This window comes from Amphiura filiformis, chromosome 10 (genome assembly GCF_039555335.1).
Source record: "Amphiura filiformis chromosome 10, Afil_fr2py, whole genome shotgun sequence".
In the NCBI taxonomy this organism is placed as follows: Eukaryota; Metazoa; Echinodermata; class Ophiuroidea; order Amphilepidida; family Amphiuridae; genus Amphiura; species Amphiura filiformis.
This window is the reverse complement of record NC_092637.1, coordinates 183265-206901: the sequence shown is the minus strand read 5'-3', so window position 1 is coordinate 206901 and position 23637 is coordinate 183265. Positions and strand designations below refer to the sequence as shown.

Below are 23637 nucleotides of genomic sequence, written 5' to 3'. Positions count from 1 at the left end.
AACGTTTTAATATCATTATATGTCGGGTTATATAACGTTTTAAAACGTTTTGTGAAAACACACTACAAAAACATTTTAATTTTTTTAAATGTGATTGAAAACTGTTTCCTGTTAACATTTTTTGCCAAATATTCTGTCAACACTTAAATAACAATATGTTACAATTTTGGCAGTGAGTTCTCAAAAATGTTTTTGAATGTTATGAAAACGTTTTATACCCTTTATATACCCCGACATTTAAATTGTCTGACAACCTTTTCTAACCTTTTGCGAATGATGTCGAAAACGTTTTGTGTCTGCTGTGGAATTGTTTCTTTTCATTTCAAGATGGTTGGAAGTTATGTTTGAAAGTGTACTATGCCACTTCTTTGGTGGCACTAAACTACATCTCAAATGTATTTGTCATATTTTAACAGATGTGAATGAGTGCACAGGTGGCGAACACAACTGTCATGACGATGCAACATGTACCAATACCATGGGTTCCTTCTCATGTGAATGCAATAGAGGGCATAGCGGTGATGGTACTGTATGTAGCGGTATGTAAACACACTTCTTTTTTGAACATTAAATATAAGCCACCAGTTTATTTCACCCAAATTATGTGACAGTATTGGCACCATTTCTCGAATAGTTAATTGTTCTATTGTTTTGATTCGAAATCTAAATTATTTTATTTTTGACTAGGTGGTAAGCAGGATGTGTAATATATTTTTTGAACTCAAACATATAGTTTAATTGTTATGTGTAACAAAATCTTTGTTCAACTTAAACAACTTGATCTTATATAATGTGTATTATATCATGATTACAGTGACTTTTGCCATGTGATAGTTTTTACTATCACATGGCATGAAAAGAAACCATGCGATATCATGATATAAAACAATATTCGTGTAATAGTAAAGTATATCATTTGGTAAAATTTTGACTGATCTATTTCACGAGGCGTAAATTCAAAATTTGACCTCATGATATATTTTGTACTATCACACTCATAGGCATGTAATATTTGTATACTATCAATCTTTACTAATGCCATCGATGAAGAGTTTCACAATCAACTAGCAGCCAATACGAACCCAATACCTTGGCATTCACGAATTTGTTTCTTTTCAACCATTTCAAGATTCCTTGGTGAAATAAACTAAGTTTCAAGTTTATTTATGACATTTTAACAGATATAAATGAGTGTACAAATGGTGAACACAACTGTCATGGTGATGCAACATGTACCAATACCATGGGTTCCTTCTCATGTGCATGTAATATTGGATATGTCGGAGATGGTACTGCATGTTTTGGTATGTAAAACTATAAATTGTAGCTAACACTTCTATTTTGAACATTAAATATAATCCATCAGCTTATTTGAACCAAGATTGAAAATATTGGCACAATTTTCTCGAATATTTATCGTTCTATTGTTAATTAAACAACATCATGTTATGTAATGTACACTATTAATTTTTTCTATCCCGATGATGAAGAGATTCAAAATCAAATAGCAGCCAATGCGAACCCAATACCTTTATATTCACGAATTTATTTATTTTCAATCATTTCAATATGGTTGGAAGTTCCTTGATGAAGTTTCAAGTTTATTTATGATATAAATGAGTGTCACATATAAATGAGTGTCACATATATAAATGAGTGTCACATATATAAATGAGTGTCACATATATAAATGAGTGTCACATATATAAATGAGTGTCACATATATAAATGAGTGTTACATATATAAATGAGTGTCACAGATATAAATGAGTGTCACATATATAAATGAGTGTCACATATATAAATGAGTGTCACATATATAAATGAGTGTCACAGATATCAATGAGTGTCACAGATATCAATGAGTGTCACATATAAATGAGTGTCACAGATATAAATGAGTGTCACATGTATAAATGAGTGTCACATATATAAATGAGTGTCACATATATAAATGAGTGTCACATATAAATGAGTGTCACAGATATAAATGAGTGTCACAGATATCAATGAGTGTCACATATATAAATGAGTGTCACAGATATAAATGAGTGTCACATATATAAATGAGTGTCACATATATAAATGAGTGTCACAGATATAAATGAGTGTCACATATAAATGAGTGTCACATATATAAATGAGTGTCACATATATAAATTAGTGTCACATATATAAATGAGTGTCACAGATATAAATGAGTGTCACATATATAAATGAATGTCACATATATAAATGAGTGTCGCAGATATAAATGAGTGTCACATATATAAATGAGTGTCACATATATAAATGAGTGTCACATATATAAATGAGTGTCACATATATAAATGAGTGTGACAGATATAAATGAGTGTCACAGATATCAATGAGTGTCACATATAAATGAGTGTCACATATATAAATGAGTGTCACAGATATAAATGAGTGTCACATATATAAATGAGTGTCACATATATAAATGAGTGTCACATATATAAATGAGTGTCACAGATATAAATCAGTCTCACTTGCCAGCAGTATTTCTCACCGACCCTTTTCAGGGCCACCCTTACTTCTAAAAAGATAAATGACTATGTCAATTTCTGTATATATTTTACCTCAATATTATCCTCTTAACTTTAACTATCACAATTATCTATCAGCTAGTACGAACCCCCGAATTTGTTACTTTTCAAATATTTCAAGATTGTTAGAAGTTAAGTTTAAAAAAGTGTACTATAATTTCTATCGCACTTCCTTTGTGAAACTAAAGTACATTTCAAGTTTGTTTATGATATTTTAACAGATGTAAATGAGTGCACAGATGGCGAACACAACTGTCATGACGATGCAGCATGTACCAATACCATGGGTTCCTTCTCATGTGCATGCAATAGCGGGTATAGCGGAGATGGTACTGAATGTATTGGTATGTAAAATCACGTCTTTTTGAACATTGAATATAAGCCACCTATTAATTTGACCCAGATTATTTGACAGTATTGCCACAATTTCTCGAATAGCTAAATGTTCTATTATTTCGATTCGAAGTTTAAATTATTTTAATTTTGACTTGTGGTAAAGAGGGTATAGAATATATATTTTTAAGTCAAACATTTTTTTAATTGTCATGTTAACAAAATGTTTGGTCAAATTAAAAATTATGTAATGTATACTATTAATCTTTCACTATTTATGATATTTAAACAGATATAAATGAGTGTACAAATGGGGAACACAACTGTTATGACGATGCAACATGTACCAATACCATGGGTTCCTTCTCATGTGCATGCAATAGAGGGTATATCGGAGATGGTACTACATGTATCGGTATGTAAAACTATTAAATTATAGCTAGAAATACCTCTATTTTGAACATTAAATATAAGTCACCAGTTTATTTGAACCAAACTGATAGAAAACATTGGCACCATATTATAGATAGGTATGCTAGATTTCCTAGATTCGAAATCTAAATTATTTTAATATTGACGTTAAAGGTAGGTGGTAAGATTTGTTCGTATTGTGTTTTGTCCTCACATTGAGGCCTGTACCAAAATAAGCCAATTCCTAAGTTTTTAGGTAAATTACACTAGTCGTTTTGATATTAGCTATCACCTTTTCATTCGTAATATCTAAACGGAATATAATTTGGGCCTCAAAATTCGCCTAAAAATTATGAGTAAAAAATAAGCTTTCTTCTGCTGCCAAAATCTCTAGGACAAAATGGGGGGATGAGGCTGTCAATCAGGCACCATCTTTAAGGTGGTAACAAAGATATAGAATGTTTTATGAACTTAAACATATATTTTGATTGTCATGTGTAACAAAATGTTTGCTCAAATTAAACAGCACGATATTATGTAATGTGCACTATTAATCGTGACTATGCCGACATGTGAGGTGATTCACAATCATCTATCAGCGAATACGAAATCCCAAATTTGTTACTTTTCAAATCATTTCAAGATGGTTGAAAATTAAGTTTAGAAAAGTATACTATTCCATCGCACTTCCTTGGTGAAACTAAACTACAATGCAAGTTTGTTCATGATATTTGAACAGATGTAAATGAGTGCACAGATGGCGAACACAACTGTCATGACGATGCAACATGTACAAATACCATGGGTTCCTTCTCATGTGCATGTAATAGAGGGTATAGCGGAGATGGTTCTATATGTATCGGTATGTAAAACTATAAATTGTATCTAAACACTTCTTTTTTGAACATCAAGTTTATTTGACCTATATAGATTAATTGACAATATTGACACCATTTCTGGTATAGTAAATTGTTCTATTATTTTGATTCGAAATCTTAATTATTTCAATTTTTACCTGAGGTGGTAAGGTAGAATATATTTTTAACTCAAAAATATGTGTGTAACAAAATGTGTTTTCAAATTAAACATAAATTTAAATACTATTAATCTTTACTATGTCGACGATGAAGAGATTTACAATCATCTGGCAGCCAATACGAACCCAATACCTAGATTTTAAATTTATTTGTGATATATTAACATATGTAAATTACTGCAGAGAGGTGGTAAGGAGGATACAGAATATTTTGTTTTTATTAAACTCAAACATATAAACTCCTCAACAAAAGTTTGGAAAGTTTTTTCAAGCATCTGTATCTTAAATTATTTGTGACATATTCATATCGTGTTGCATATCAATGGACAGCTACAATACAATAACATTTTTCACGGCTGAGGACACGCCTTGTGAATGTAGTGGGTCTCAAAAAGAATTTGCCAAATTGACCATTATTCTCTGCAAGCTACAATTCCATAACTTCACACTCTGAGACCTAATGCAATACTCCATAATGACACCGCTCGCCCCACATAGCCCCGGTAGTCAACGACTACCTACAGAATATTGGAGTAGAGTCAAAATGGCCTGCCATCAGGCCAGACCCGGGGGCCAGACCTCAACCCGATTGAACACTTATGAGACCAGCTTGATCGTGCTGTGCGTGCCAGAGAAGCCCATATGCAACCACATTGAATGACCTGCGACGAATCCTTGGTGAAGAATGGAATGCCATCCCACAGTAACGTGTAACCAGGTCGGTGAGCAGCACCAGGAGAAGGTGCCTGACTATTGTGGCTGCCTGTGGTTTTTCCACCCGCTATTGAGCTTAGTGGCTAGCGTTGTTTGAACGCAGAATATTGGTCAATTTGGCAAATTCTGTTTGAGACCCCACTACATTCATAAGACGTGTACTCAGCCGCAAAAAAATTTTCAAATGGGGTGTCATTGTAAAGGGGAGTATTGTAGCTATCCAGTGATATGCAACACAATATGAATATGTCACAAATAATTGGAGATACAGATGTTTGAAAAAACTTTCCAAACTTTTGTTGAGGAGTTTATTTTAATTGTCATATGTAATAAAGAGTTTGCTCAAATAAGACAACATTACATTATGTAATGTGGACTATCCAGGAAACAAAAAATGTTCTTAGAACTTTTATTCAAAATGTTTTTATAACATTTAAATGTCGGGTTAAATAAAGATCATAAATACGTTTTTTAAGCGTTCTTATATTTTTCATCAGTTTTTTAAAAATCTTACATAAATATTATTAAGACATTTCTGTAGCCTTTATATAACCCAACATTTAAACCTTTTAAATCGTGTGTTTGCTATTATGTATAATTAATCTTTACTATGCCGATGCTAGGAAATTCACAATCATCTAGCAGCTACTACGGACCCAATATCTTGGTATTCACGAATTTGTTTCATTTCCAACCATTTCTAGCCCGGGGGGGGGTCACTCGCATACCAAAGTGGTACGCATGCTCGTCCCCAAAAACGTCGAAAAAGGGTTGATTTTTGGCCTTGTGGCGGCGTCGACGTTTTTAGAAAAAAGGGTGCTTTTTAGGTAAAGTTTAGACGTTTAGGGTATATTTTTCAACTTCAGCGGGTTTGTTATAGAATTTACGCCATTTAGGGGTCCATTTTAGTTTTTACGCCTAATAACGCCATAACGAGCATGCATACCACTTTGATATGTGAGTGATCCCCCGGGATTTCTAGATGGTTCGAACTATTTCATCCCACTTCCTTGGTGAAACTATATACATTTCAAGTTTATTTATGATATTTTAACAGATGTAAATGAGTGTACAGATGGTGAACACAACTGTCATGACAATGCAACATGTACCAATACCATTGGTTCCTTCTCGTGTGAATGCAATAGTGGGTATAGCGGAGATGGCACTGTATGTATCGGTATGTAAAACTATCAATTATAGCTAAAAGCTAAAAACACGTCTTTTTTAACATTAAACCGTAACACTGACCCATGCTTTTTGATATCGGAAGTCAAAGAAGATCGGAATTTTTCAAGAAGAAGAAGAATTTTTAACTTGGCACCCCGGGACTCGAACCTTTGACCCCACGCATGCCAAGCACACAATCGCGGACCGGTAGCCGGACGGGTTATTGCTGCTCGGCCAGCAATTCCGTGAGCATATCACACTTAGGGTGATTGCGTCATCGCAGATCCTGGGATGCATGCATGCGCAGAATTTTTCATCGTGGTATTTTGTGGTTTTTACTGGTGTTAGGGTTAGATACAAGCCACCAGTTTGGGAGTATTGGCAGCATTTCTCGAGTAGCTACCGTAATTGTTCTATTGACTTCGGATTTGAAATCTAAATTATTATCTTTTTTTGAACTCAAACATTTTACACTACTAGTGGGTGGATGGAGATGGGGGTTAAGGGTTGAAATAACTCATTTCTGACTCAACCTCGTGACCCCACCAAACACAAAAACGTTTTAAAAACGTTTTAAATAAGTTATATTTTGGCTTTTGGTTTAGGTGTGCCTGTGCGTAGCGCACTATAAATCACTGCGCTTTTTTTCTCAAACTCTCTAATTTGTACTATTAAACGCGACGTCACCATCAATTTAACTTTTCAAAATAAGATCCAAACTTGTCCCAGGGTAGTCACAGCCCCTAGTACTTAAATTCCCTAGACTCTGAAACCGTTGATTAGCATAATTATAATATCATGGCTGAGACTCACCTAAAGTAAATAAACCACTGGATCAGAGCTCTGATGACAAATAACCGGTATTTCACTTCATTTCCTGTATACCTGCTAATACACATATTTCAGTAACTAGCTTTGAACAGTAAACGGATGGTTTTATTTTAGAGTGTGTTCTCCTATTTACATGCAGTTGTGTGTAATGAAGATGAATACATGTGTGCTAATGGATCATGTATACCGGAATACTGGAGATGTGACCAACTTAATGACTGTGGAGACAACAGTGATGAGGTTGGTTGTGTTTGCGATCCAAGTATTGAATTTCAATGTGCCAATGGGGGCTGCATCTATACTATAGATATGTGTAATGGCGTACTAGATTGTTTGGATGGTAGTGACGAGACATCGTCTACATGTGGCTACGCAAGTACTACACTTGCACCAGGTATTTACTTTCAAGTTTGTTGTATCGGGGATATGGTTAAGTATAGTGTTATCTTTGGGAAAATCCTTTTGGGGGTCCAAGTATTTGACGTGTTTAGTGGTGTTTTAGTCCTTGTACATTTGCCCTGTACAATACAATAGCGAGGGAAGCACCATAAAATCAATTGTAAAAATATTTTAGCTGACAATTAAAGGGGTAATGAGAGATATCGCGCACAGAACGCCCTCAATTTCGGTCAAACTAGCTCAAAGTCTGTTTTTTTACATGTACTCAATGGTTGTACATATATAAATCATAATCTGAAATATTTGAGCGAAATTCGGCGTGTTTCAAGTAACATTTCATGATTTTCGAATAAAAGTCTACAGGTAGACATAAAGTCCCGTTGACTGCGTGCTTTGCATCATGGGATTGAGCCATCGATTTAGCTCAGGTCAGCTGGTTGTTGTTGACATGGTGAACTTGACGCACAGCGAGCGAGTGAAAACTTTGATGTTTTACATACCAATATTGCGATAACCCCACACCAGGACGTAAAATCTTTGTACAACGATTCTTTTATTAGCAGTCTAGTAAACATGGTAAAGCCAGGGGCCGATTTAAGTTCAAAAAGTGTACGTTTAGCAACCAAACCGGCGTGTGAAGTGTGAACTACCTCAGTGCAAAATTCGACAGCACGAACATTGCAGTTTATTGCAGTTTGTGGACAAAAATACATGCACTGTGAGTTGTGTCCCTTGCAGGTGATGTTGTGTGTTTCTTGCATGCATATGTGTTAAAAAAAAATATAACAGCATATCAGCCTGGAAATTCAATTGATGCGAGCTGACAAGAAGGATACATACTGAACTGTTAACGACTCATGGACTTAATGACTTGATGAAATGACGGCAGGGAAACATTCAAAAGAAACTTCGATAGCTCTTTTCGCGATGTGATGCCTCAAATGTTTTTTTGGCAAATAGTGATCCAGGTCCAGAACTAGAAATAGTACAATGTCATCGTAATTTGCAGTGTAAATCAACAATATTTTTTTGCGTGTAAATCGTTGTAAATAGAATTAGAAGTAGGTTATACAATGGTGAGTTTAGATTCCTGCGAAGGCAAGTTAGGCTCCAGCTTACATATATGTACTCAAGACATGCTAGCAAAAGGAGCTCTAAAATTGCAGTAATTATGAGCCCTGGTGGGAGGGTAAAATTTTTTTTTTGGGGAGGGGGCAAGAAATATTCGGCGAGCCGAAAGAGGGGGGGGGGGCAAGCCATTTTTGGCAAGCCGAAGGGGGGAGCAATATTTGGCACACATTCACGGGGTGCCTTTTGTCAGTTGGAAACGTGTACTATTCCATGCCACTTTCTTTGTGATATTTATGATATTTTAACAGATGAAAATGAGTAAGTGCATAGAGGTGGTAAGGAGGAAGCAGAATATATTTTTTGAACTCAAACATATATTTTAATTGTTTTAATGTGTAACAAAATGTTTGTTCTAATTGAAAAACATGGTATGTAATGTATACTATTAATCTTTACTATACCGATGATGAAGAGATTCACAATTATCTAGAACCCGATACAAACCCGATATGTTTCTTTTCAACAGATATAATTGTCATGTGTAACAACATGATTGCTGAAATTAAACAGCACGATATTGTGTAATGTGCACTATTAATCTTTACTTTTTAATAATATTAAAATGTCGGGTTATATAAAGGTCATGATAACGTTTTAAAACGTTTTGTATGAAAACACACTACAACAATATTTTTAAAGGTTTTCAAAAACTGTTATTGTAAACTATTTTTACAAACATTTTTACCAAATATTGTGTCAATACTTAAATAACATTATGTAAAAATATTTTAACCCAGCAAACACAGAAATGTTCTTAAAATGTATTTTTCAAAACCTTTTAATAACATTTAAATGTCGGGTTATATAAAGGTCATGAAAACGTTTTTAAAACGTTATTGAAAATATTTTGGGCAAACATTTTTCGCAAAATATTTTTTCAATCCCCAAAAAACATTTTGTTTAGTATGTTTTGTATCAAGTTTTCAAGAATGTTGTTAAAACGTTTTATACCCTTTATATAACCCGACATTTAAACGTTTTCTGTAAAACATTTTTGTTTGCTGAGCAGTAGATTATCAAAAATGTTTTTTAAGGTTATGTAAACGTTTTATACTCTTAATATACCCTTTATATAGCCCGACATTTAAACGTTTTCTGACAACCTTTTATAACCTTTTGCGAATGATGTCGAAAACGTTTTGTGTTTGCTGGGACATTGGTACAATGACTTTACATCACATTAGATAATGAGAACCAATCAGAGTAAACGTTAGTAAATTACAAGCCGTGTATAAATATTGTATCATTGGACGGGCACGCAATCCGCGTTGTACGCGCATCATTTTCGTAAGCGTTATTTTTTCTTGCGGGTGGATGCATTTATATTTGCCTTCATTTTCCAACAATTTTGTATAAAGATTGCAAAAATCGTGATTTTTTTCTTGTGTATGAAATAGGTATTAACGTATGCGTATCCCTTGTTGCTGGAGAAAGTTTACAAAATAAGAATCAATTGTATTGAGATGTTGAAGCGTCCATCCCCTACGGGGCTCGTACATTAGATGTATCAACATATCAGTATGCGTGCATTATTTTGTACATTTTCACTCCCAATACGTTTTACGCGTTATTAACCTATAATTCAATACGACTAAATGACCTGGAAATTGAAAGATGTATGTCATTTTTGGCCTCATAGCGAATCTAAGACACTTTGGACAAAGACTGTAATGTTGTTAAAGTTTATCTAAATACTCTGATCTTTTCATTTTACTATTTTTCATTTTGTCATTTATGAAAAGTGACGTGAACTGAGATGTTTGAGTTAAAATACCTTTTTATGTAAATTGATGTTACCAATGTTACCTGGATAATCTGACGAAACCCGTTTAATAGGTTGTAAAAACAGTAAAAGTATAGTTCATACAAGTGAAACAAAACAACATATATATTAGCAGTTCTAAGACTTTTGGGTGAGCTTGAACACTGATTGCTCTTTAACTTTTCACAACAGAAATACCGACTACGACAAAAGCGACTACTACGACAAAGTACCCAACAACAGTCCCAATGCCAGGTATGTGCAATATTTATATTTTATACACTCCTAGATAATGAGAACCAATCGGACCAAACCTTAGTAAATTACAAGCCGTGTATAAATATTGTGTCATTGGACGGACGCGCACTCCGCGTTGTACGCGCAGTGTTTTCGGACGCATTAATTTTTCTTGCGCATTTATATTTGCCAGCATTTTCCAACATTTTTAGTGACAATTTTGTATAAAGATAGCAAAAATCGTGATTTTTTCTCGTGTATGTAATAGGTTAACGATATACAGTAAGCCAACAAAATTAAGATACCAGTTATATTTACCCCCTGTATATCCTAAACAAAGACAGATATGTCATAATTGTAACCAGCAGCCAATAACTGCATTATTTAGCTCGAATTTAAGACCTCATTCGTTAAAATTGTTTAAGAAATAAAGACACGACGATCAAAAACCCCAAGGAAGGTGCCAATTTAAAAGTTTCCTCCATTGCATGCCCTATTGATTTGTACACAAAGCGTTCGTGAACAAGGGAACTAGCGCTGTGCTTCCATTGACTAGCACGTTAAAACTAGCGCCATGTTTTCATTGATTAGAACACAAAAGTGCAACTTTTCATTTTGTCTCTGCAGTAGGTTTTAGATCACAGTTTCTTTAATTCTCAACAAATTTCAATAAAGGAGCTAAAGAGTTCAGGTATTAGCTGCTTTTTTTAATTTTGACATATTTGTCTTTATTTAGGATATACAGGGTGAACCCAACTGGTGCCTTAATTGTTTGGCTTACTGTATATGCATATCACTTATTGCTCGAGAAACACGAAATATTTGAAATAAAAGTATTACAATTTAATGATAAGAAATTATAAATGTACATCAGATTTAATGATACGAATGTACGTCAAAATACAAACCATATGATGAAAAATGCCTATTTTTAGCCAAATGGGCAAAACTGTTCTTCTTCAAATCTTCGTATTTGTATTGTTCTTCTTTGATTTTATTTTCTTGCACAGAAATGAGTCGGTTGTCTATGTCGAATGTTATAGCCCATACTGAATCTGCAATCATATTCTGGGCGTGGCCGGAGAAACACAACGACGACATTTTGGGTTTTGTTATCCAATATAAGGAGGAAGGCTCTGAGGAATGGCAGAACACAACTACAGTGGCACCTGAAACCCGAACTGTAATAATAACAGGACTTACTCCTGGTACAACATATATTGTTGAAGTGTTAATTTTGGGTAAGTAATTTATTACTGGGACTTCGTGAGACCAAAATGTTCCTAAGTGTTCAATAGATTGAAACATCATTGTCGTAATGCTGTCGTATCAGGTAGTACTACCCTTGATTCCAGAATTAAAAAGATATTACATGTATCTTGTTTTGCCAAATGAAACATGGCCAAATCGTAATCCTTTAGTTAGTTCTAAATGGCAATAATAGTCCATTTTGAATATTTTTTCTATTTGAAGGGTAACGGGCAATTATGTGTGTTTTCTTACAATATTGTATTTGTAGTCACAAAACTCGAAGACTTCTAACAGCTCATTTAAGCTATAGCGGATAATCAGCACTTGATTGGTATCCGAATGAATCAGCAAATATTGCTTTTTGTCGAATACTTCAACTTAAAGTTTTTAACGTTATAAATGTTTCCGCCAAATGTTTTGTTCTCGTTTTTCGCTTTTATCATTTTATTTTTTTTTTTAAATGGATATCGTCGTAAATTGTAAAATGTGAAATGTAAATTGGACAAGCATCGGGCACATGAAATACACAGCCCTTTTTAAATAGATAGAAACATGGTGATACACATGTATTATAGTTGATTCAAGTAGTGCTCAGATTTAGTTTGATACCTTGAACACTAAATGTTGTTATTCTTATTGTTTATAACATTTTCTAGCACAAACAGAAGCTTTCTGAAACTTTTTACTCTGTTGTGAGTTTTAATACCTGCCAATACTCGCCTTGCATCCAAAGTGACGCTGTTTGAAATGCTCTTTTTTTCCTTTTTGCAGGTTTTTCAGGTCCATGTGAAATAGGTTACTTTGCTTGTTCAGGTGAAGGACCTTGCATTGAAAACAGATACCAATGCGATTCACATATAGATTGCACGGAAACGGCGGCTGATGAATATGATTGTGAGTCAAATGTTTCATTCCTGTATTTAGACTATAGGCCATGCATCTCTACGGCCCTTGGTTTTCCACTTTCGTTGTCCACTCTTGGGCAGAACATGAAAACACAACAAATCAACAGTAAAGATATGTCTGAATTGATATCCAAAAAGTTCCCACGTTTTACTTTACTCATTTAGGAGTTATTTGGGGTTAAAAATGTGTTTTTCGTGATTTGTTTCCATTTTTGCCCAAAAATGTCACATATTAAAATAGCTGTAACTTTCAAAATAAATTGAGTAGAAATTCCATTTCTATTGTAGATGTTACATATCACATGGATGTCTTACACTGGTGAATAAAAATGTCACAGCACAACTCTAAAATATAAAAAAAATGGCAAAAACCATATTTTTGTGCTATTTTGGCAACTTTTGAGCTAAAAATGTAATTTTTGATTGGGGAAAAAAAATATATATTTTATTGATTTCAAAAATATGTCATTATGTCAACCTAGTTATTCTGAACAAAAAAACATGGTGTTAAAAGAATAATTAAAGGATTTGACTAAAACAGACTCAATAGGGTACCCATCAGATCCTGGACTTTTCCCATTAGGCATAGATTTGATAGCGTTCATACACTCACCATATGAAATAATACCTTCACACATTTTTGAATCCTGGTTGGACACTTTGGGAATATCATTTTCAGTGATTCCAATTTTATGAAGAATATTTTCATTACCATGTTCATTACAACTAGCATATAAATTAGAATAAAAATTAACTTCTTCTTCTAAAATTGCATCGTTACCAGTTATGACGCTACCATCTATCCCCTGCAATTTACTGATACATTTTTTTGAGTAATGACGTTTTTCAAGATTCAGAAAGTAAATGACGCTATATTGCTGAAAAAAAATATAACGTGATGCGATACTCAGTTACTGGTAAAGCCAAAGTTCACTTTGCAGCCATCTATATGTATGTTTTTGTTGTTTAATCATGCTTATTGTTCATCTATATCTTCTTTTTTATGAAAAATATTATTCTCAATTATACTCATGTTTGAATCGAATCTATGTAGGTCCCTGCTTTATAGATGACTACTTCAGGTGTGATAATTTGCGGTGTATTGATCCTGAGCGGATATGTGATGGGGAAGACAATTGTGGTGACACCTCAGATGAGACAGACTGTAATATTGTTATATATTTTGTTCCTCACTTAAGGGATAGGATAGCAACGTTTGCACAGTATATAGTGGGACATGAGATCAACTTACATTCTGAATACGTGGAAAGTCCTTCTTGTATCAATTAATTTTGAATTGTTGAAATTAGCGATATAATACAAATTGTATGGGAAATTATTAAAAATTGATATTTTTGACATTAAACAGTGATCTGTTTAATGTCAACAACATGAAAAATATAAATGTTTAATAACTTGCCGTAACATTTGTACTTTATTCCGAATTTCAAAAATATAAATTATATTTGATATCAGAAGGACATTTCTCGTATTCAGAATGCAATATGGTGTGTCTGATGTGGTCTCAGGTTCCACAAAAAAAACTATGCAAACGTTGCTATCCGATTCCATAAATCGCACACTAATGATTCACTTCCGTGTCATCAATTTAAATAGAATAACATGGGCGCGTCGGGAAAATTACCGCAATACAAGATTGGAATGTTATAATGGCTGTAGGATGGTTGTATGGACTTTATTTACGTCAATCGATGGGCTCAACGTTGTAATAACATAATTTTTTGTACATTTTGGTTGGCTTAACGTCGTCATAACATCATTATGAACAATCGGTCATAAACAACTAGCCTACACCCATTATACAACGTTCCGACGTTGTATTGACGTTATTTTTTACAGATATACAACTTAACGGAGACACGATACAAGGACAGAGCACAAAGTTGATTTGTAACATACATTCTTACGGGAAACAGTTGCAGAATGGTTTATTATTATTATTATTAATTTGTCCTTTCAGCAGAAAGGGGCCATAAATAATGGACCTTTGGTCACTCAGACGAACCTTAATTGTCTGTTTATCTGCCAAAAAGGCTACACAATCTGTAATGCATCTTTAAAGGGTTCATGATTGCTTTCGGAATTTTTAGAATTCACGTGCATTGGTTCACCCAGGAGGACATTTTAAAATACTTTTGTAACTTGAAAATTCTGTTTTAAGTTATTTGTATGAAGTATATTGTATTTTGTACCGATTTTGTTGTTGTTAAATCTCGTACATTTTCTTTGAACTTAGGTCCCACAACACCAGCTGCTACTACTATCGATCCAAGTAAGTCGAGTTGTATATGTCTTGTGATATCTTTTAGTCTAGTAGATGCCTCCTTTTGTGTAAGTTGGGTGTGACTAACATTTTCTTGTTTCAAGCCTAACTTCTTGTTTGATGCCTAACATGTTGAGAGGTCAAAAGTGTCTTGTGGGCATAAGAAATATGTTGAACATTTTAACCTGGTGTCAAAACTCAATCCATTGTGATGTGCCCTGAGTAATTTAATTTAATTTAATTATTTAACTTTGTTTACAAGCTGAAAGTATTTCATGAGATGGGAAACCCCTTGTATTTTGGAATTCCCCAAATTATTGTAAACAAAGTCAGAGCTATGTTTGGAACTTGGAAAGCCCCAGTTCATTATTGCACCATCAGGAAAACCCCCCAGGAAGTGATGTAATGTGAATGTGTATAATTAATCTTGGGAAATCCCAAGATTGCAGCAATGTTGTGAAAATGTGATTGAAGTAATGGTTTATTAATAGATGATGAGTTTTTGCATGAGTACTGATATAAAAAGCTGGAGGTTTTTGTTGGGACTTTACAGAATGCCGTGGGAGATTGAGAAACTCCACATGTGTGTGATGGTCTTCGTGCTTCAAAAAAGAAGTGCATTTTAACCAGTTTATATAGCCAATAATTGAGCTAATTTTAATACAGCAACGAAGAAGACAGCGAGCACACAAAAATGCTCTTCCTCATCAAAGGATTAAAAGTTCTTCTCTCAAATTGCTGGAGTTTGCTGGGTTTGTGAAGGCCACGCATCTGTCAAAAACAGCGGAGCTGTGTTAAAGAAACCTGTTCCCTGGAGAAAGAGAGAATGGTGAAAGAAACACCATTTTTGGAGAAAGCAGCGCAAGGAGATATATTTGTGGAGATAGCAGCGCAAAGGAGATTGGAGGAAGCATCATCATTTTCGTATGAGGATTTTATACGCAAGGATTATAAATGCAAGTGTACTATGGACTTCGCTGATTTTCGCAGGACAAGCGAATAAGGATATATTACATCAGTCGTCCAGAACATTGCAAGAACTCTAGGATCACCAACAAGAAGACAGCTGGTTAAGTAGTCATAGAGTAAAACTGTCATTGTGTGATTTTATTGTATATGCGATATTGTTATTATATGTACCAATCATACTCTATTTTCAATTAAAGACTTAGATTTTGTTAGCTTAAATAAACAGTGTATTTGTGTTGTGCATTCGTGTGAGTTCGGGTAAAAGGTGATTTTGGCCTTGAGTCAAGTACGACTCGTAACAAAAATTGGGGGCTCGTCGTCCGGGAAATACACTGTAAAAAAGTTAACATTAATTTACTAAAGTCTTGAACGTGAAAGTACAGTATGACAGAGTTTAAAGCAGAAGAGTTTCTTGAAACTATAAATTGGGAGAAGTTTGATGAGTTGAAGAAGCCTGATTTATTAGCATTTGCCAAATATTATAACTTGAAAGTAAAGCAAGCTACAAGAAAGCAAATAATCAAAAATGCATTGATTGATGTTTTGGTAGGGGAGGACATTTTGATGAATCCTATTTGGCAGAGAAACTTGACGTAGAAACTGAAATTGGTGGGGACTCAGCATTTAAATTGAAAGAGTTGGAAATTCAATTAGAACTGAGGAAAATGGAAATGGACCAAAAGAAAATAGAAATGGACCAAAAAGAAAAACTGGAAATGATCAAGTTAGAGAATGAAAATAAAGAAAAACAAGAACGGCTAGACATTGAAAAACAAAAACTAGCAATGGAAGAAAAAGCACGCCAAGAAAAGATGGCGCTTGAGCACCACAAATTAGAAATGGAAGAAAAGGAAAAACTAGCAAAAATTCAAATGGAAGCACATTTGAAAGAAAAAGAAATTGAGTTTGAACAAGAGAAGTTGGCTAAGCTAGGTGACAAATACTCATCAAGTTTCTCCTCAAAGTCAAAGTCAGGCTTTGATGTTACAAAGTATGTAAAGCTTGTGCCTAAATTCAAAGAGAAAGAAGTTGACGAGTACTTTCAACATTTTGAAAAGGTAGCTACAAATTTGAAATGGCCTCCAGAGCATTGGACCCTACTGTTACAAAGTAGTTTTGTGGGGAAGGCCAGGGAAACTTACTCAGCTCTACCAATAGAGAAGTGTAATGATTATGAAGAAGTCAAACCGGCAGTTCTCAAGGCCTATGAGCTGGTGCCTGAAGCATACAGACAAAAGTTCAGAGATTCAAGAAAGCAATCAGATCAAACCCATGTAGAATTTGCTAGAGTAAAAGAACAAATGTTTGACAGGTGGCTTGGTTCAAAAAGAAGTCAAAGATGATTTCGGCCAACTTAAGCAATTGGTTCTTATAGAAGAGTTCAAGAAATGTGTCCACGTTGACATTAAAACCCATTTGGATGAAAGCGCTAGCAACATTAAGACGCTAAATGAGGCGGCGACAATGGCGGACGACTATGGCTTAACTCACAAATTGAATGGGAGTAGATTTGGTCATAACAGAAGTTATTCAAACAGGTTCAGCCATAACCAACCTAGAATAAATCAGGGTGGTACACAAGAAGGGAGAACTCAGTCTAATTCACAGCATAGTGCTGGTGGTAGAGGGACCCCAGGGAGTTCAGGTAACAAAGCAAAATTTGGGACTGAATTTAAAGCCAAAGTAACTTGTACTCATTGTAAGAGACCAGGGCATACGATGACCCAGTGTTATTTCTTGAAAGGCAGACAAGACGCACAAAAACAGCAGCAAACTGCTAGTAATACTGTGGGATGTGCAGTGTCACTTGAGTCAAAGAAAAAGTCAGTCAAATCAAGAAACAAGAATTCCCACAAAAGGGAGGTGAGACAGACAAGGTGTGTGAAGAATTTGAACCATTTGTGTTAGAGGGAGTAGTATCACTTGGTGAGAATGGTAGTCCAAAGCCCATTAAGATTGTGCGAGATACGTGTTGTGCACGGTCTATGATTCTGGAAGGAACTTTGCTCTTTAATGAGGATAGTTCAGCAGGTAATGCTTTGATCCAGGGTATTGGGATGGAAATAATTAGTGTACCTCTCCACAAAGTTAACTTGACATCTGACTTGGTTTCTGGTCCGGTAACCATAGGAGTTAGACATGAATTGCCAGTCAAAGGAGTGTCCATGTTGCTAGGAAATGATTTGGCAGGGGGAAGGTGTTTCCTGACCCAATAGTTACAGATAAGCCCTGTTTACAGGATGATAATAGTGAGGAAGAGGAGATATTTCCTGCATGTGCAGTGACACGGGCAATGAGTAAGAGAGCCTCATTAGAAACAATTGAGGACAACCAAATTGATGACTTAGGCTACAATTTGGAAGACACATTTGTGTCACAGTTGAATGAGAAAGAAGATAAACTTCCTTCTCCAGGGGATAAGAAGACCCCTCAAAATGACACAGCCTCTGAGCATGAACAAATTGGGGAAACCATGAGAGACCCATTAAGTCATGACAAGCTGATTCTGGAGCAACAAAATGACCCAGAACTCAAAGAGATCAATCAAAGGGCATTGACCCTAGAAGAAGCAGAACAAAATTCTGTCTGTTTTTACAAACAAGATGGTGTGCTAATGAGAAAATGGCGCCCCCTTGATGCACCTGCCGATGAAGAGTGGAAGGTAGTGCACCAAATTGTGGTACCAAGAGTCTACCACACTGAAGTTATTAACATAGCACATGATAGTCCCATGGCAGGGCATTTGGGTGTTAAGAAAACTCATGAAAGAATTCTGAGACATTTCTGGTGGCCCACTCTCAGAAAAGATGTTTCTGAATATTGCAAAACATGTCACATATGCCAAGTAGTAGGGAAGCCAAATCAGAAAATACCTCCTGCTCCATTAAAGCCAATTCCAGCCTTTGATGAACCATTTAGTAGGGTTATTATTGATTGTGTAGGCCCCTACCAAAGACTAAGTCAGGTAATCAATACCTTCTGACAATTATGTGCGCGTCAACACGCTTTCCTGAAGCCATACCCTTGAGAAATATTAAAGCAGTGACTATAGTGAAAGCTTTAACCAAGTTCTTCACATTTGTGGGGCTCCCCAAGTCCATACAGTCAGACCAAGGATCAAACTTTACTTCTGGAGTATTTCAGCAGGTCATGTATCAATTAGGTATAGAACAGTATACCTCAAGTGCTTACCATCCAGAATCACAAGGTGCACTAGAAAGGTTCCACCAAACATTGAAAAACATGATCAGGACATACTGTTTGGAATTTCAGAGGGACTGGGATGCGGGAGTACACTTGTTGTTGTTTGCTGCTAGGGAAGCTGTTCAGGAAACTTTGGGATTTAGTCCTTTTGAGTTAGTGTTTGGACACACAGTGCGCGGGCCCTTAAAGTTGTTGAAAGAAAAGTGGCTCAATGAGAAATCAGATATCAATTTGTTGGATTATGTCTCCAATTTTAAGCATAGGCTTAACAGAGTAACTGATATTGCCAAAGAAAACTTGAAACAGGGTCAGGCCAAAATGAAACAATGGTATGATAAACATGCCAAAGAGAGAGTGTTCAAACCAGGTGACAAAGTTCTAGTACTGTTTCCAATTCCAGGACACCCATTACAAGCCAGATATCATGGCCCATGTGAGGTAGAGTCAAAAGTGGGTGAAGTAGATTATATTATCAAGACTCCTGGTAGACGCAAGAGCAGGCAGTTATGCCACATAAATATGCTCAAAGAGTATGTTGAAAGAAGTGACAGTGGCATTCCAAAACCTGTGTGTACAGTAAAACATGCTGATAATGTAGACAAACATGCCGATGTAGACAAAATCGCCAATGTAGACAAGAGTAAAGATAATAATTCTGATGTCACATTTGACCAGGATAAAGAGCTGGAGCACAAAGAGTATAATGTAAAATTGAACAATTCTGATGTGCTCACTAATTTGGACTCAAAGTTAGGTCATCTTTCTCAAGATCAACAAAGTCAAATTGCAAATTTGATTCACAAATTTGACAATATATTTCCTGATACGCCAAGTAGAACAAATGCTGCATTTCATGATGTAGATGTTGGTGATACAAAACCAATCAAGCAGCATCCTTATAGAGTCAATCCATTGAAAATGGAACATCTCAAAAATGAGATCAATTACATGCTAGACAATGATATCATAGAACCAAGTAGTAGTGAATGGAGTTCACCGTGTATACTTGTTCCCAAGCCTGATGGTTCATACCGATTGGTCGCAGACATGAGAGCTGCAAATGTTCATTCAAAGACAGACTCGTACCCAAGGTCTATTGCCGTTTGGTCTAATACCATTTCGTCTAATTCCCGTTTAGTCCATATTCAATTGGTCTATTACCAGAAAGGCTAATTGCCACTTAGTCTAATAATCATTTAGTCTAATGTCCATTTAGTCTAATATTGTTTGGTCTAATAACCGATATGTCTACTAACCATATAGTCTAATGACCATTTGGTCTAATATTTCTTTAATAACCATTTGGTCTAATACCCATTTGGTCTAATAACCGTTAGGTCTAATACTCGTATGGTCTAATAACCAGTTAGTCTAATACCATTTCGTCTATTTATTAATAAACTAAATGCTTGTATTAGACTAAATGGTTTGTAGACCAAATGAGTATTAGACCAAATAACTATTAGACCTATTGATTATAGACCAAATAGGTATTAGACTAAATGGTTGTTAGACTAAATGGTTTTAGACATATTGGTTATTAGACTAAATGGTTATCGGACCAAATGGTTATCGGACCAAATGGTTAAAGGACCAAATGATTATTGGACGTAGTGGATATAGACCTAATGGGTTTAGATGAAATGGATGTAGACGAAATGGATATTAGACCAAATGGTATTAGACCAAATGGCAAATCCCCGTACCCAATTCCAAGAATTGATGATTGCATAGACAAAATTGGGAATGCAAAATTTGTTAGCAAATTTGATCTTTTGAAAGGGTACTGGCAGGTTCCACTCACAGACCGTGCCAAAGAGATTTCTGCTTTTGTACACCATTTGGTCTTTACCAATACAAAGTTATGCCATTCGGTTTGAAAAACGCCCCAGCAACATTTCAGAGAATGGTGAACCAAATTGTGGCAGACATAGAGGGATGTGAAGCGTATGTAGATGATTTGATTGTTTACAGTCAAACTTGGGAACAACACATGGAACAACTCCATCAATTGTTTGAGAAGCTGTCTGAAGTACAGTTGACAGTCAATCTGGTAAAAAGTGAGTTTTGCCATGCCACAGTCACATACTTAGGATATGTTGTAGGTCAAGGTCAGGTGAAACCTATCAAAGCCAAAGTTGAAGCAATTGAGCAATACCCCACACCTGTAAACAAGAAGGCACTCATGAGATTTCTAGGAATGGTTGGCTATTATAGAAAGTTCTGTCCAAACTTTTCAGAGATAGCAAGTCCTTTGACTGATTTGTTGAAGAAAGATGCAAAATTCATTTGGTCAGAACAGTGTGAAAATGCTTTTCACAAAGTCAAATCGATACTCATGAGTTCACCAGTGCTTACTGCACCTAATTTTCAGAAGCAGTTCAAGTTGACTGTTGATGCCAGTGACATAGGCTGTGGAGGTGTTGTGATGCAAGAGGATGAAGACCAAATAGATCACCCCATTTGTTACTTTTCAAGGAAATTCAACAAGCACCAGAGAAATTACTCCACAATTGAGAAGGAGTGTTTAGCATTGCTATTAGCATTGCTACATTTTGATGTGTATTTGGGTACCACAGTATACCCTGTGCTTGTTTTCACAGATCACAATCCCTCACCTTCATCAACAGGATGAAGAACAAAAACCAAAGACTGGTGAGGTGGAGTTTGACCTTGCAAGAGTACAATCTGGACATCAAACATATTAAGGAAAAGACAATGTAATGGCTGATGCCCTGTCCAGAATTGCATAAGAAAACCTGACAAATAAAAATTTCCTTTAAAAGGGAAGTTGTATGTGACAAGTAGTCACTGTGTATGATGAGTTAAATACTCAAAGTTGATAATATGTTGAAGTTGATGTAAAAGAAGAAAACATTTAAGAAAGTTTTCATTACATTCGAACTTTCTTCTTTTAAGGGGAGGTGTGATGTGCCCTGAGTAATTTAATTTAATTTAATTATTTAACTTTGTTTACAAGCTGAAAGTATTTCATGAGATGGGAAACCCCTTGTATTTTGGAATTCCCCAAATTATTGTAAACAAAGTCAGAGCTATGTTTGGAACTTGGAAAGCCCCAGTTCATTATTGCACCATCAGGAAAAAACCCCAGGAAGTGATGTAATGTGAATGTGTATAATTAATCTTGGGAAATCCCAAGATTGCAGCAATGTTGTGAAAATGTGATTGAAGTAATGGTTTATTAATAGATGATGAGTTTTTGCATGAGTACTGATATAAAAAGCTGGAGGTTTTTGTTGGGACTTTACAGAATGCCGTGGGAGATTGAGAAACTCCACATGTGTGTGATGGTCTTCGTGCTTCAAAAAAAGAAGTGCATTTTAACCAGTTTAAATAGCCAATAATTGAGCTAATTTTAATACAGCAACGAAGAAGACAGCGAGCACACAAAAATGCTCTTCCTCATCAAAGGATTAAAAGTTCTTCTGTCAAATTGCTGGAGTTTGCTGGGTTTGTGAAGGCCACGCATCTGTCAAAAAACAGCGGAGCTGTGTTAAAGAAACCTGTTCCCTGGAGAAAGAGAGAATGGTGAAAGAAACACCATTTTTGGAGAATGCAGCGCAAGGAGATATATTTGTCGAGATAGCAGCGCAAAGGAGATTGGAGGAAGCATCATCATTTTCGTATGAGGATTTTATACGCAAGGATTATAAATGCAAGTGTACTATGGACTTCGCTGATTTTCGCAGGACAAGCGAATAAGGATATATTACATCAGTCGTCCAGAACATTGCAAGAACTCTAGGATCACCAACAAGAAGACAGCTGGTTAAGTAGTCATAGAGTAAAACTGTCATTGTGTGATTTTATTGTATATGCGATATTGTTATTATATGTACCAATCATACTCTATTTTCAATTAAAGACTTAGATTTTGTTAGCTTAAATAAACAGTGTATTTGTGTTGTGCATTCGTGTGAGTTCGGGTAAAAGGTGATTTTGGCCTTGAGTCAAGTACGACTCGTAACACCATATTGTTCTGATTTGGTTAAAAGCTATATTAAAATATTCCTCAAGTCACAAGGATTCGGAGCCAATAACAACCGTTGGCGTTTTCGCCAAGAAATTCAGACTGATTAGTAGTAGATAGGTCAATTTAAATTGCTGTCTTAAGGAATATTTTGAAATAAGTTTTAACTGCGTCCATTGTTCACCTGTTATATTTTTATTCAGTACATCTAAAAAACCCAAAACTTTTAGTAATACCCAACTTTACATTCACAAGCAAGTTCTATCCGACTATTTCGTTATGACTAGTTCGATACTATACATGTTTTTCATGTCATGATTCCAAACTGTCTTTTCCAGATCCATGCGATTTAGGCTTGTTTGCTTGTTCTGCTATGGGGCCATGCATTCCAGACCATTTTGTATGCGACGAATATCTTGATTGCGAAGAAACAAAAAAGTGA

At 35.4% G+C, this 23637-nt stretch overlaps 1 protein-coding gene across 1 annotated transcript in view; it reads left to right on the top strand.

The window, feature by feature from the left end:
• The window catches only part of LOC140163302 (uncharacterized), a 28952-nt gene extending 5315 nt beyond the window's left edge, over positions 1-23637 (top strand). Inside the window, exons 4-13 of the mRNA XM_072186701.1 lie at positions 3193-3315; positions 4051-4173; positions 6119-6241; positions 7202-7456; positions 10547-10609; positions 11602-11832; positions 12614-12736; positions 13802-13912; positions 15005-15040; positions 23534-23637. Of these exons, the coding sequence (XP_072042802.1) occupies positions 3193-3315; positions 4051-4173; positions 6119-6241; positions 7202-7456; positions 10547-10609; positions 11602-11832; positions 12614-12736; positions 13802-13912; positions 15005-15040; positions 23534-23637 (1292 nt within the window). The remainder of the gene's footprint in view (positions 1-3192; positions 3316-4050; positions 4174-6118; positions 6242-7201; positions 7457-10546; positions 10610-11601; positions 11833-12613; positions 12737-13801; positions 13913-15004; positions 15041-23533) is intronic.